The following is a 13,353-nucleotide window of genomic DNA, read 5'->3' on the forward strand; positions in this document are numbered from 1 at the left end:
AATTCTCAATTCTCTCCTAACCTGATGATCACATTTGAACGGTGAGATTCTTCATTCAGACAAAAACATGTTCAAATAAACCCCCAAAAGCCTGCTAGAGTATTTTAAAGAGAATATAGTTCAAGTATTAAAAGAGGAAGTGCCATTTTTAGATTGTGTTCTGAACAGTTATGTTTTATACAAAGATTGTCCGAGTCTTATCTAAACATAGTGTTAACAAAATGAACGTAACAGTTTTTAATCAGAGTACACTAGTATCAAGTCAGTTGAACAGCAGATGGAGTTAATTAGTATCAGCTGTTGTGGTGATAATATTAACTCTAAGAGTATATGATTTGTTTACTTTTGGTCTCATTTTAAAGGGAACTCCTGCGTTGAGATGTGTAAATATTGACATGTGTTACTGATAAAGTGTAAATGGACACGAAACATTGTAAAACATTCGTTTTTTTTCTTGTCCGGTTCAAAAAAAGTTATTTTCAAGATAAATATCTCTTAGAAAAAGCACAGCAGTAGCCCTAAACCTCAATGAATTCATAGATGCACGTTTTGACATTCGCTGTGCAATGTTTGAGTCTGATAAAGTGAAGAACAACACCTTAATAGAGGTTTTTATACAGACACTCCAGGCAAGGTCTCCAAAACGACATCATCTGTGACTTTTCTCTTGAAGAATCATGTATTTTTAATCATTGTGGCTGAAGGGTTTCGATACAGTGAAATGCAACAGTTTTTATAATTTTGGGGAAATATTGAAAAGTTTCACCCTATATATTCATATTTTTTTTCTAATTCAGTAACATTGAAATAACCTAATGTTTAATCCTAATTGACCAGATTTATTGAAAACAAATCAAACATATATTAAATCAACTATATCTCAAGAGATTTTACTAAAAAATAAACTGTAAAATAACGAATATTAAACTAAATAATGCTAAATTGACTTATCTATCAGTCCACACTAATTTGAAATATTTACATCTGTTCACATTTATTTACATTCCAAATTTACTGACTTGTGTGATTTTATGTGTAGCACTTCTTTTTTGCACAGACAAAGAGGAACATTCAGCACACTGGATGACTGTTTGTGGTTGAAACCGTTTACTGGAGCTGTGGCATAAATTGCTTTTGCACTACTTTGCAAACACAGCTCTTACGGGTGTTGTGGAGAGAAAAGCGCCCCGTCACAAAACTTGCATCACTCAGTCAGCACAGTCAAAAACTGTATAATTTGGAAGAAGAGTGAGACTACTTTTGAATGTTTTTCTAACATTAACGTTGCTTATCAGTTAACTTTACCTGAAAGAGTGCCTAAGAAAGTTGTGTAATTACAAAAAGATATAATTACATAATTATTTAAATTAAAAGGACAACTTGGATGTGTTTTTTTTTTATTGCATTGCCGATACTTAAAGCAAACAAGGCGATGTCTTGCGAGACCAGGCGCCTTGCTTACGAGGATGCTGTTCTTCCTTGGTTTAAAAAAAATACACACTAAAAAAAACGGTTTAATGGAACAAACTTGCATCACGTGACGTCATATGATGCACGGGTGGTAATGTTATATTTTATACAAGTTTCAATATAAATTAATAAAGAGCCTTTTACTTTTTAAATTGTGTATATGTTGGTTAAATTAAACATGTATGCGAGTTACTACCCGCTAGCCACCGAAGCTGCAATTACTAAGCATCTAACCAACCATAGATAAATGCTTTGGATATAAAGAATAAAAAAAACATTTTCGATGTCAGCACAATAACTACAATCAGCTGACTTACATTTAAACTTGAAATTTGCCCCCAAAGTAGCTGCCGGCTTCTGATTCGCCATTCTTTTGAAAATACCGTGGTGTATTCTGGGACATTTTTGACCGAGGACAGTGTAGTGTACCAAATGGCCAAGTATTTCACCAAATCACCAGAAGTTAACTTTTAACTTACAGGCCAAGCTTCTTCATACAGGTCTATCTGACACCATGGTGCCGATATGACGTCTATGAACTTGAGCCAATATTCGTAACCTATCCTGCAGTACGCCACAAGTCCTTAAGGCTGCAAGAGACGCTGAACGCAGGAGGAGGTCTATCCTCTTTGAATGAAGCTAGTCTTCCCTGCATCATAAATTACTTTATATTTTTATATGCGTTATATAATCATCTTGTTGAATAAACAATATGTTTAAATCCAAAGTGTTTAATAATGTATCCTATACTCTCCATTAATGAATGATGGATTAAAATGAATATTTTTGCTGTAATGATTTATTTCAGATCTTAAATTACACCAGATTAGTATTTGTTGATTTTAAGGATTTATTCTATCAGTATATTCACACCTCATATTATTATTACAGTTTAACATTTTTGCTTCACTAAGAATAACCTCTCTAAGTATCTGGGTGAAGGAGTGATTGCCGGAGATATTTTGCTAATGCCTTTAAACTTGTCAAATTCTGATTAGTCTAAATTTGTCAGCAGTAGTTAATAAAGGTTAAGTTGCTTCCTGATCTAGCCAGTTCTCCACCGCCCGGTTCAGCCAACTGGGTGAGCAAAGCACTTGGGACCATCTTCTCTTTGACCTCAAGGTCAAAGCCTTTCTGCAACGCTTGCGAGTGGTATCAGACACTACAGCACCTCAGACATAGAACACCTAACTAGCAGACCCCGGTCGTATCTTATGGCCGGTGATAACTGAATCCAAAGGGAGATTCCAGTAGCCACTGTGTCCGGTGGCCTCACCTCCTTGGCTGCCTCTCCTCCGGACTACCCAGAGCTTCCAACGCAGGTATCATCAGTGGCGGCTGGCCAGTAGAGGGCGATAGGGTGCCGCCCTCCCAGTTTTTCCGTGTTTTTAATTTTTATTTAAAATAAATAAATAAATAAAATGAACAATAATCACATTCTAAGTTAATTGTGTGTTTTGCAACTAAAATAAGTCATATATATATATATATATATATATATATATATATATATATATATATATATATATATATATATATATATATATATATATATATATATATATATTGGTCTCTGCCGGTCTCTGCCGATCTCTGCCGGTCTCTGCCGAGCGGTGGAGGCTGTGTGCTGTTTTTCAATCGCCCAAACAGGACGAGACCAGCTGTTCAATTGCTGACAAGAATATCAAAGGGTAGGAATGGGAATGTATCCAATCAGCGTCGACGTTGTTTCAGAACGTTTCAGAAGCATGATGGGCGATGGAGCTACCGCCAAAGGATTCGTTGGTGTTCAGTAGAACTCGGCAGAGTCGTTTTTGGTCGTGACGCAGATGTAACATGGACGCCGCCAGTGACTACAACCAGCATGGATACCGGATCTCAGCAGCCACTGAATTCAGTTCGGTCTCTTCTCCACTATCCGTTCGAGAGGAGAACTATGGTGGAAAAACGTAATGTCAAAGAGCTTGGACCAGATCAGCCCAACGTAAAGTTAAGCCAGCAGGAGAAGGAGAGAGGTAAACTGTACACACGAGGCTTCTCCCAAAATTGGTACACCAGGAAGGCTTGGCTAGCTGGATGCAATCACGCTAATGCGTTATTTTGCTTTCCGTGTTTGTTATTCAAAACGGCTGGGACAGATAAGGCATGGATGAGTCAGGAGTTACAGACATGAAGCATTTTTCTGAGAAGGTGAAGAAACACGAGTCATCCCGGGCACACATGGACAACAACACGGTGAAGCTAGCCATGCTAGGCAGCAGAGCTAACGTTGCCATGCAGGGAACAACAGCAGCTGGGTGCAGAGGTAAGCTGTACATTACATTTCTGTGAACAAGACAATCAGAATCAGAAATCCTTGGTTGTCCCACAAACCGGGACATTTGTTTAATAACATGTTTAATGTGCAATAACTGTAAAAACTAATTTCAACACACATACTTATTATACATATTTAATCACGTAAATGTGTATTTCATGTAAATTTGTACATACATCAATCTGATTCCATTTTACTTGTTACACTTCTGCTGCATTAAACAAATTTCCCAGCTTTTGGGACAATTAAACATTTCTGATTCTCAATTAGATGTTTTTACCTCAAATGTAAAAACATCTGATTGAGAATCAGAAATGTTTTATTGTCCCAAAAACTGGGAAATATGACATTTGTAAGAGGATACTGATGACATTATTTCCTATGAAAGTGTTTCCTATGTACTTATCTGTTGTTTTTTTTATTTATCTACTTTAAAGAGGATTAAGACTTTCCTTGAGGAACACCATGACACAGGATGGGCTGAATGCTCTTGCCATGCTCTCCATGGAAAAAAAAAGCTTGTCACAAACATTCCTGACTTCAATAAAAAGCTAATCGAGAGCTTTGCCACTCAGAAGGACAGAAGGGCAAAATTTCTGTACAAATGAGGTATCACACACACACAAGTGCATCCTCTTGATCTTTGTATAAAGTTGACCTTGGCACAACACTCCAGAAATATTTAACAGTGTAAATTTCTGGCATTTTGTCTAAGTGGTGTTTACTACCATTACTGTAACAGTGACCTGCTCATAATTTTTGGTGTTCACTCAAATGTTGAAATTAAACAAAATGTTTTTGTTACTTGCCTCTTGCATTGCCTATTTACCATTTATGGTCGTGTTATTTTATGTGCAATTTAATGCAGTATTTTTCAACCTTGGTCCGCAAGGCAGCGTGCCAATAGTCAGACACACCTGGATGAATCAGTTTGTCCAATGATGTAAGACAGGAAATAAAAGAGCTGTGCTTAATTCAGGAAATAATGAAGTTGTGCACAAAGCTCAGAAAGCACACGTTTGTTTAAAAATAAAAAATAGCACAGCCCCACCAAAAATATTTTTCACCAGCCGCCACTGGGTATCGTCAACACATTCTCACACCTGAAGCATTGAAAAATGACAATGCGTGACCAAGCGTTTGTTTCGGAGGCGACTTGCCAGAGTGTTGGTTTCTGACTCCCGTGGTAAAACACATTAAGTCCCTACATATAGCGGAAACCCTGCAAACACAGGCCATTTATTTATCATAATTCATATTTTTATGGATTATCACATCTTATTGATCATTTAATAATATGTAGCAACACTCAATCACGCTACACCAGGTTACAAGGCACCTCCTGTGTGTCCTTGCTCAACTAGCTAAACAGCTAATAAACAGAGAACAGACACCTCGATAGAACACGAACATTGGAACACACCTTGGCAGCTTCTGATGTATCTCTTGGGCAACTGGGGCAGGACCAAGACATTGAGGCAAGGTTCCTTGACATTGAGAAACACCCCTAGTGTTAAGGGAGAGAAACTCAAACATGTCCTGTTTGTTGAGTTTAATTCAATTCTACTTAGTTTGGGGGATTAAAGAAACTGGGAAATACTCTTTATATTATGTAAGCGCGATTTATTATTATTTTGTCAACTTTGCTCAGACAGCTGAGGAATTTGGGCCTGTTGAGGTGCAAAGCCCCATCAGATCTTGTAGACCTGGCTATGTCTAGGATCTTTGGGTGTCACCAACACAACTATCACAAATGAGATCTAGCAGCATCTTCACTTCAAGAAGTGTCCAGAAACTTGTTGAAGGGACATCATCAGTGTTTCCTGATGGAGATGGTGAGAGTATCTTAATATACTGTCTGGACGTCTGGCATGCAGGAGACTAAATAGAAATAGATCAGACCAGGGGTACTCAAGTACTGGTCCTAAAAATTGCATATTGTGATAAAGTTCATTATTTTCTGTAATGTACTGATGAACATTAGACTTTCATATATATTAGATTCATTACACACAACTGAAGTAGTTCAAGCCTTTTCTTGTTTCTAATATTGATGATTTTGGCATACAGCTCATGAAAACCCAAAATTCCTATCTAAAATAATTAGCACATTTCATCCGACCAATAAAAGAAAAGTGTTTTTAATACAAAAAAAGTTAACCTTCAAATACTTAAGTTCATTTATGCACTCAATACTTGGTCGGGAATCCTTTTGCAGAAATGACTGCTTCATTGCGGCGTGGCATGGAGGCAATCAGCCTGTGGCACTGCTGAGGTGTTATGGAAGCCCAGGATGCTTCGATAGCGGCCTTAAGCTCATCCAGAGTGTTGGGTCTTGCGTCTCTCAACTTTCTCTTCACAGGCCAATTGAGCTCAGTAATACCATGGTCAGTAAACCATTTACCAGTGGTTTTGGCACTGTGATCAGGTGCCAGGCCGTGCTGAAAAATGAAATCTTCATCTCCATAAAGCTTTTCAGCAGATGGAAGCATGAAGTGCTCCAAAATCGCCTGATAGCTAGCTGCATTGACCCTGCCCTTGATAAAATACAGTGGACCAACACTGTGTGACTGTGGGTACTTGACACTGGACTTCAGGCATTTTGGCATTTCCCTCTGCCCAGTCTTCCTCCAAACTCTGGCACCTTGATTTCCGAATGACGTGCAAAATTAGCTTTCATCTGAAAAAAGTACTTTGGACCACTGAGCAACAGTCCTGTGCTGCTTCTCTGTAGCCCAGGTCAGGCGCTTCTAACGCTGTTTCTGGTTCAAAAGTGGCTTGACCTGGGGAATGCGGCACCTGCAGCCCATTTCCTGCACACACCTGTACTAGGGTTGTCACGGTAACCGGTGTAGCGTAAACCCTGGGAAAAAAGTTGACAATAATAATAGCCGTCTTGTTTTTAAAAAATATATATCTCTGTGGATTACTGTGGCTGCGGTGTAGGTGCCGTGACCCTTACCAACCACCGTATCATCTGCAGAAGTTGCCGGCGGCACATGCGCACTTTGTTGTTTACAGCCAAAACTTTCTTGAAGCTAAAGCTGAAATAATGGCTAAAGGAGGAGACAGCAGCGCTGAGGACATTTATTATCCCTCAAAGAAGACAAAGTGGGAAGTACGGGCATTTTTTGGATATTTGAAGAATGCCGAGGGGCAGCTGATAGAAGATGGCTATCCTGTTTGCAGCACGTGCAGAAGAAGTGTCTGTGAAAGGCAGCAACGCTTCAAATCTCATGACACATCTGCGTGACCATCACCCACAACTCTACAGTCAACACAAGGCAAGCTAACGTTAGTGTTTTAGCTAAAATGCATGATCCGAGGATTTGGGTTGAGGGAGAATGCAACGAGTCGCTATATAAAGCAGCCGCTGCGCCGCTACCTGCATATAAACCGTGTCGCGGACACCCCCATGTTGAAATGATGCTATGCATTACGGGGCTCCCAGGGACAGATGAGAGTTGGTCTCTCTCCGAGAATAATTATGAATTTAACAATGATTACTGCCTGATGACATTTTCCCACATCTGCAAAGCTCACTGGAAGGACACAAACTGAGGACAATATTTTCCTGATATAGGGTTTATTACTCAAGTAAGGGTAAAAAAGTATCTGATTAAAAGGCTACTTGAGTACTGAGTATCATCTGATTTAATATTTTTAAAATGATGACATCAAACAGACATAAAATAAGAATTTATGGGCAAATATTGGTATTTTAAAGACTAAAGGGGAAAAATGTAAACAAATAAACATAATTACAAAATATCACATTTTAGGCAAAAGTTATACGCAAACTGAGGACAATATTTTCCTGATAGACAGGGTTTATTTTGAAAATGTAACACGTTTAAAAAAATACCGCGATAATACCGAAAACCTTGATAATTTTGTTCACAATAACCGTGAGGTTAAATTTTCACACTGTGACAACCCTAGCCTGTATACGGTGGCTCTGGATGCTTCTACTCCAGACTCAGTCCACTGCTTCCGCAGGTCCCCCAAGGTCTGGAATCGGTCCTTCTCCACAGTCTTCCTCAGGGTACGGTCACCTCTTCTCGTTGTGCAGAGTTTTCTGCCACACTTTTTCCTTCCCACAGACTTCCCACTGAGGTGCCTTGATACAGCACTCTGGGAACAGCCTATTCATTCGGGCATTTTTTTCTGGGTCTTACCCTCTTGCTTGAGGGTGTCAATGATTGCTTTCTGGACAGCAGTCAGGTCGGCAGTCTTACCCATGATTGCGGTTTTGAGTAATGAACCAGGCTGGGAGTTTTTAAAAGCCTCAGGAATCTTTTGCAGGTGTTTAGAGTTAATTAGTTGATTCAGATGATTAGGTTAATTGCTCGTTTAGAGAACCTTTTCATAATATGCTAATTATTTGAGATAGGAATTTTGGGTTTTCATGAGCTGTATGCCAAAATCATCAATATTAGAAACAATAAAAGGCTTGAACTACTTCAGTTGTGTGTAATGAATCTAATATATATGAAAGTCTAATGTTTATCAGTTGTTGAGTCCTTGGGCAAGACACTTCACCCAACTTGCCTGTGTTAGTGGTGGTCAGAGGGGCCGACGGCGCCAATTGGCAGCCTCACCTCTGTCAGACCTCCCCAGGACGGCTGTGGCTACAAGTAGCTTACCATCACTAGCAGTGTGTGAATGTGAGAGTGTGTGAAAGCGTCTTTGGGTGTCTAGAAAAGCGCTCTATACAGTGGGGCAAAAAAGTATTTAGTCAGCCACCGACTGTGCAAGTTCTCCCATTTAAAATTATGACAGAGGTCAGTAATTTATATCATAGGTACACTTCAACTGTGAGCGACAGAATGTGAAAAAAATCCATGAATTCACATGGCAGGATTTTTAAAGAATTTATTTGTAAATCAGGGTGGAAAATAAGTATTTGGTCACTTCAAACAAGGAAAATCTCTGGCTCTCGCAGACCTGTAACGTCTTCTTTAAGAAGCTTTTCTGTCCTCCACTTGTTACCTGTATTAATGGCACCTGTTTGAACTCATTATCTGTATAAAAGACACCTGTCCACAGCCTCAAACAGTCAGACTCCAAACTCCACTATGGCCAAGACCAAAGAGCTTTCGAAGGACACCAGGAAAATAATTGTAGACCTGCACCAGACTGGGAAGAGTGAATCTACAATAGGCAAGCAGCTTGGTGTGAAAAAATCAACTGTGGGAGCAATTATCAGAAAATGGAAGACATACAAGACCACTGATAATCTCCCTCGATCTGGGGCTCCACGCAAGATCTCATCCCGTGGGGTCAAAATGATCATGAGAACGGTGAGCAAGAATCCCAGAACCACACGGGGGACCTGGTGAATGACCTGCAGAGAGCTGGGACCACAGTAACAAAGGTCACCATCAGTAGCACACTACAACGGCAGGGAATCAAATCCTGCAGTGCCAGACGTGTTCCGCTGCTGAAGCCAGTGCATGTCCAGGCCCGTCTGAAGTTTGCCAGAGAGCACATGGATGATACAGCAGAGGATTGGGGGAATGTCAGGTGGTCAGATGAAACCAAAGTAGAACTTTTTGGTATAAACGCAACTCGTCGTGTTTGGAGGAAGAAGAATACTGAGTTGCATCCCAAGAACACCATACCTACTGTGAAGCATGGGGGTGGGAACATCATGCTTTGGGGCTGTTTTTCTGCTAAGGGGACAGGACGACTGATCCGTGTAAAGGAAAGAATGAATGGGGCCATGTATCGTGAGATTCTGAGCCAAAACCTCCTTCCATCAGTGAGAGCTTTGAAGATGAAACGTGGCTGGGTCTTCTAACACGACAATGATCCCAAACACACCGCCCGGGCAACAAAGGAGTGGCTCCGTAAGAAGCATTTGAAAGTCCTGGAGTGGCCTAGCCAGTCTCCAGACCTCAACCCCATAGAAAATCTGTGGAAGGAGTTGAAAGTCTGTGTTGCTCGGCGACAGCCCTAAAACATCACTGCTCTCGAGAAGAACTGCATGGAGGAATGGGCCAAAATACCAGCTACTGTGTGTGCAAAACTGGTAAAGACCTATAGTAATCATTTGACCTCTGTTATTGCCAACAAAGTTTGTGTTACAAAGTATTGAGTTGAATTTCTGTTATTGACCAAATACTTATATTCCACCCTGATTTACAAATAAATTCTTTAAAATTCCTGCCATGTGAATTCATGGATTTTTTTCACATTCTGTTTCTCACAGTTGAAGTGTACCTATGATGTAAATTACTGACCTCTGTCATCATTTTAAGTGGGAGAACTTGCACAATCGATGGCTGACTAAATACTTTTTTACCCCACTGTAAGTTCAATGCATTATTATTATTATTGCATTACAGAGAATACTGAACACAATATGCTAATTTTTTGAGAAGGACCTGTATATGTGGCTGACGGCCACATTAAAAAAAAGTCCTATGATGTTGATGGCTGGTCTGGGGTGGGGGAGTGGTCTGGGGGCCACAAAGAGGGGGTTCAGCCCACGGGCCATCTATTGAGTACCACGGGAATTGACTTTATTGATCCCACAGTGAGGAAATTCCCTCCTTAAAGCCTAGTTTAGACTTCTCCGTCCACCAGCAAGTTTGCACTCACACATATTAACAGAGACATTCTTCAATCTGCTCCATTTCTGCCGCTAGATATCTTTTGGCTCTCGTTTTATTTTTTGAGGGGGATGGCGGTGCTGTTGACAAAGTTAAAGGAAGCAACATCCTAAACAATCACAGGCTTGTGATCTGTCTCTTTCGACGAATAAGAGAGTTGGGCTCTACTCCCGTCTGTCTTTGCGAGCCTGTAGGTAAGTCCCTGTGACCGTAGATAATGGTGCTACATGTCTCCGAAACGCAGCAGATGGAGTATAAACTAGGCTTAATCTCTACGGCGTATCATCCGTTCTACTTGCTCAAGCCAGATGACACAATTACAACACTCACAATTAGGGATGGACAATATATCGGCATCAATATCGGTATCGTCTGATGTTAGTGATTTTTTTTTTTACAGATCCGAATTGGTTTGATAAGTAAAACCAGGCCGATATTAACAACCAAAATTTTTTCCATAATTTTTCCATTTGTTTGCTTGTTTCAGAGGGTGAGGGGTGGGTGATGGGTATTTGTTTAGTCACGTGACGGTGAATGTAATCATCTCAAAACCGTAAATGTGTGTGGTGTGTGTACATAATTATGTTGTGTGTACGTATTAAATTCAGCTTTAATAATTTCCATTCTTTACAAAATCTTCTGATTTTAGAAGCATTAATGTCTGTATATTGGTATCTGCAAATATTGGTTATTGGCCATAACGGTGATCTTAATATCGGTATCGGCCCGAAATTTTCATATTGGTGCATCACTTCTCGCAAACATAATGAAAGACCCAATGACAATTTCCAGCTTTTACCATCAGGCAGACTAAGCAGGATTGCAATGTGGCTTCTACTATAAATTCTGACGTTCACCAAATGATTGTAACAAGTGAAATATTTGAATGGCGGAATCTTTAATAAGGAAAAAAAATTGTGTGACTCGTATGTCCTAAAGTTCCTGAAGTCCTTGAAATTCTCCTTTTATGTCCTGCAGTTCTTGGTCCTGACTGTGTCCGTGTATCCTGGGCTGAGGTCCCTTGCTATCCAGCTTCACGCAGCCATAACCGGCAGCTACGTCCCAGGTCACTACTCTGTCCTGCTCATCAACAGTCCCAATGTGCAGACAGCGAAGGATGTCGGCAGGTACAGGACTTGATGGCCAAAAGTGTGTCTATTATTTAAGGGATTTATTGTTTTAAAAATAAAGGAGAACTTTGTAATTCTTCTTTTGTGCATAACGTTTAAACTGCTATAGTTTAACATATGAGGTGTTTTCCCAAAAAATGTATAACTTTAATATCTGTGCTCATTTGAAGATTTAGCTTTGGTGTTCAGCTTTATTTTAAAAGTGGTTTGATAGATTTCAGAACCAGTTTACAGTGTTTTTGTGTTTTTGTCTGGGAGACTCTAAACAGTACAAAATACACAACTAGAGCTTCGTGCTTTCACTCTACGATTCCCTTTTACCTTTTTTTGTCAAGACGTACTCATGAAGGTTCAGTTTCATGCCGATGAAAAATATTTTGTCTTTCATTTCTGTTTTTTTTTCTTTCTGTTTTTCCTCCTCAGAGCCGTCATGGAAAAACATCTAGCAGCCAGTGTTAACATTTTCTCCAAGACCTCTACCATGTAAATACAAAGCGTCTACTACTTTTTAATACACGTTTGCCTACATGACACATTAGCCACATTTACATGGACACAATTAATCGGATTGAACACCCAATCAGATCAGAAATTCTGCATTTAAACATGTCAGTCGGAATATTCTGATCAGATTCGGCCCAATCGGAATGAAATTTCAATCCGATTGAGAAAGGTGGTTTTGTCCGATCATCATTCCGATTGACGTACATGTACACAGCCATTCGGATTTTAGGAGTAAAATGATGCCCACTGCACATGTGTGCAACGGCCAGCGAGCCCCCCTGCTGGCATTTGGACTGCCTGACTTTAAAAATGACATCTAATTAATGAACGACGGCTTTTAAATTTAATGGCAAGCGGTCCCCGTTTCAGTACTGTCTAATCCAGAACTTGCATTTTGTGGAAGTAAAATAAAAATCTGATTATTGCACAAATCATTTGACAAACATGTTCAAGTCTGTCCTGGAAATACGCAGATTCATTGCTTAGTTTGCAGCACGGATCCCCATTTCTGTGAACGTAGCAGCTGTTTCTGCAGCAGGTGGGCGGAGACGTGCTCGTAAAGAAGACAGGGTAACATCGGTTAAACTGACCTGGTTTGGATTTAAGGAGGCTGATGTTGAGTAGAAAATATTCTGGCCTGGGCGACTATCTGTGTAAAAGCATGTTAACGCAGATGGGATGCGCTTCGGTTTATTAACACATGGTGAACACAGGCTTCCAAACTTTCTGAACATCTGTTATTTAGTTTGAACCAACTTTTCTCAACAGTTTCAGCTGATTGTCACATTTTATTAATAATAAGCCACAACAGAGCTCAGTGATAAAACATGAGTCTGAATCCCCGCTCCGCACTGCGCACAGCAGACCCGCGGACCAGCTGATCAAGAGGCAGAGACTTGAGATTCAAGAATTGGAGAAGGAAATTAAATTGAGAGAAAATATTCTGTCTATTCAGTATAGCGAATTAATTTATAGAGACATCTGTGGGCTTAAGTTTCAGTTAAATGAAATATATAATAAGAAAGTGGAATACTCCTTGTTTAGATTAAAAACTACATTTTATGAGGGAGGTGAAAAAATGGGGAAGGTACTAGCGAGACAAGTTAAAAAGGAGGATTACTCGAACAGTATTCCTGCTATTAAACAAGGTAATTCTTTGGTAACCTCAGAAAAAGATATAAATAATGTATTTAAGCGATATTATGAAACATTATATGCATCCATGGTGACTGATGCTGGGAGCCAGGAAGGGTGTGATTATTTTTTTTCTAGACTCAGTCTACCTAGATTGCTTCAGGAACAGCCAGAGTTGTTA

At 39.9% G+C, this 13,353-nt stretch overlaps 1 protein-coding gene across 2 annotated transcripts in view; it reads left to right on the forward strand.

Annotated features, from left to right (window-relative positions):
- zgc:63972 (protein CutA homolog) overlaps positions 1–13,353 on the forward strand; it is a 29,949-nt gene that overhangs the window by 494 nt on the left and 16,102 nt on the right. For both annotated transcript variants that reach the window (XM_070552478.1, XM_070552477.1), the window contains exons 2-3: positions 11,383–11,531; positions 11,958–12,017. In XM_070552478.1, coding sequence (XP_070408579.1) covers positions 11,383–11,531; positions 11,958–12,017 — 209 coding nt within the window. The remainder of the gene's footprint in view (positions 1–11,382; positions 11,532–11,957; positions 12,018–13,353) is intronic.

Source organism: Nothobranchius furzeri, chromosome 6 (assembly GCF_043380555.1).
Source record: "Nothobranchius furzeri strain GRZ-AD chromosome 6, NfurGRZ-RIMD1, whole genome shotgun sequence".
NCBI classification, from domain to species: Eukaryota; Metazoa; Chordata; class Actinopteri; order Cyprinodontiformes; family Nothobranchiidae; genus Nothobranchius; species Nothobranchius furzeri.